Source organism: Apis dorsata, unplaced genomic scaffold, assembly GCF_000469605.1.
Source record: "Apis dorsata unplaced genomic scaffold, Apis dorsata 1.3 scaffold_29, whole genome shotgun sequence".
In the NCBI taxonomy this organism is placed as follows: Eukaryota; Metazoa; Arthropoda; class Insecta; order Hymenoptera; family Apidae; genus Apis; species Apis dorsata.
In genome coordinates, this window is record NW_006263331.1 from 555621 (window position 1) to 557655 (window position 2035).

At 29.4% G+C, this 2035-nt stretch overlaps 1 protein-coding gene across 1 annotated transcript in view; it reads right to left on the reverse strand.

Moving 5' to 3' along the window:
- Positions 1-745: 745 nt before the first annotated feature.
- The window catches only part of LOC102674947 (serine/threonine-protein kinase 10), an 11423-nt gene continuing 10133 nt past the window's right edge, over positions 746-2035 (reverse strand). The window contains exon 12 of the mRNA XM_006608170.2: positions 746-950. Within this exon, the coding sequence (XP_006608233.1) occupies positions 795-950 (156 nt within the window). The 3' untranslated portion in view covers positions 746-794. The remainder of the gene's footprint in view (positions 951-2035) is intronic.

Below are 2035 nucleotides of genomic sequence, written 5' to 3' on the forward strand. Positions count from 1 at the left end.
ACATAAAATCACTTGGTATTCCATTGAATATCGCATTGGACATCGCATCGTACAGAATTATAGTAAATTATCTTCAAATCGATAAGTCGATTTCTAGTTCAATATACATGTATATATATATATTTGAGTTGTAGAAAAAAATGTATTTATTTTTAGGATCACGTACACGATACTGATCATGAGTCTTGTTTGTTTGTTTATCCAAATTACAGAAGAAACGATCAACGGGCGGATTGTATGAATTGTATGTACCAAATAATATAACCTTCAATAAAATCACCAGTAACAAGTTCATTTCATTTGTATATAGTAATTCATCATTATAAGTATCTAATTAGAGAGAAAAACGATTTTCAATCTTGCTCTTTCCCTTCTTTTCCATTCTTCTCTTTCTTCTTTATTAATCTTATTGCTGTTTGATCATATCGTATAATATATATATGTATATATATATATATATATTTATATATGGTGGTATAATAACGTTCACAGATCGTAGATACTCACACAATTTTTCATTGATCATAAGAATTCCATGGAATTAAAGAAAATTCTCTCTGTTATAACCGATCGTTGATAACCACGCTTTACGCATCTTCAATCGCCGATCGATGATTTATTTTGTAAATCTTATTACACAATTCGAATTTAATGATCAGTGATGATTCCAATATCCAAACAGATCAAATACACAAATAAGCTCGTATATAGATTTATATCGACATTCTTGTTTTTATTTGTCATTCTTACGTTGAAAAAGAATCATTTGGTTCGGTTAAGAATTAAATTAGACATTAACCTTCGCTCACCGAAGAAAGCGAGCTACGGGTTGAGCCAACCGTATGATGCGTCAAGTCGGTAAGATCTGCTGGTAAGCACAATGGTATCGCACTTGGCCCGTAAATCGCCTCTTGTTCCTCCAGCTGTAACGCAAACTGTTCTTCCAATTTCTGTAACGAAAAATATCGGGTATGCGATTAAATATATAATACGCAACACATAGCACAAATTAATGGATAAACGAGTGATTTTAAATAATAAGAAAAAAAACTAAATCAAAGAGAAACGTATGGTTCTCATGGAATCAATCAAAATGTTTTAATTGCTCGATCGTTTATATTATTATTTATGCTTTATTATTTATTATACTTTATATTCACAGATCAACAGACGTTGTTTAAACTGACCTTGTTTATTACCTAGTAGACCGTTCTGATATCCAGTCGTGGAATCTCTTTCCCGACATGTTGTCTTAATGGATATTTAATGAGAAAGGTACGTAACAAAAATGGGAATAAACGCGATACAACGTACACATTGGAAACAATTATATGAGAACCCCTCATGTATATAAGCATTTATCGCACATTTTACTACGTCGGTAAGTATACAACATACATGTAACCCACAATTATTACCAATTCACCTCCTGTTATAATTTTGTTTAATAACCATAGAAAAGCTACTATCGAAACACGAAACTTACGTATATTATCGATAATACATAAACGAACGATAAATATCTAATCACATACAAAATAAGCATAAAATACCATTCGGTACTATGATATATAAATGCTCGTTGACACTCTGTTGAACATTGTAACATGATTATCCATTAAAAAAAATTGTCTTATGATACGTTATTTGTTTATTTGTGATGAAAAACTTAACGAGTGTTCTACGCGTGGACAATAAATCTGCAACATCGTAATTTAACAACAGTGCAATTTCAACGATAAATTAATTTAATGCCAGTGATATATTTATGTTTAATATCTCATCACTTAGAAAAAAAACTATAAACTTAAACTAAATAGCTAAACACAATAACAAGCTCTTATCATTTTAAGGGTATATTATTTATTGGTTTTTACGTTCCCCAAGAATTGCAAATTCATGTTATAAATTAATTATTTCCTTGCAATATATTATCACTTATTCAAAATGTTATTCCGTGTAAGCCCAAACAATATATATATATATATATATATATATATATATATACATATATATATGTATATATTTTTCCTTT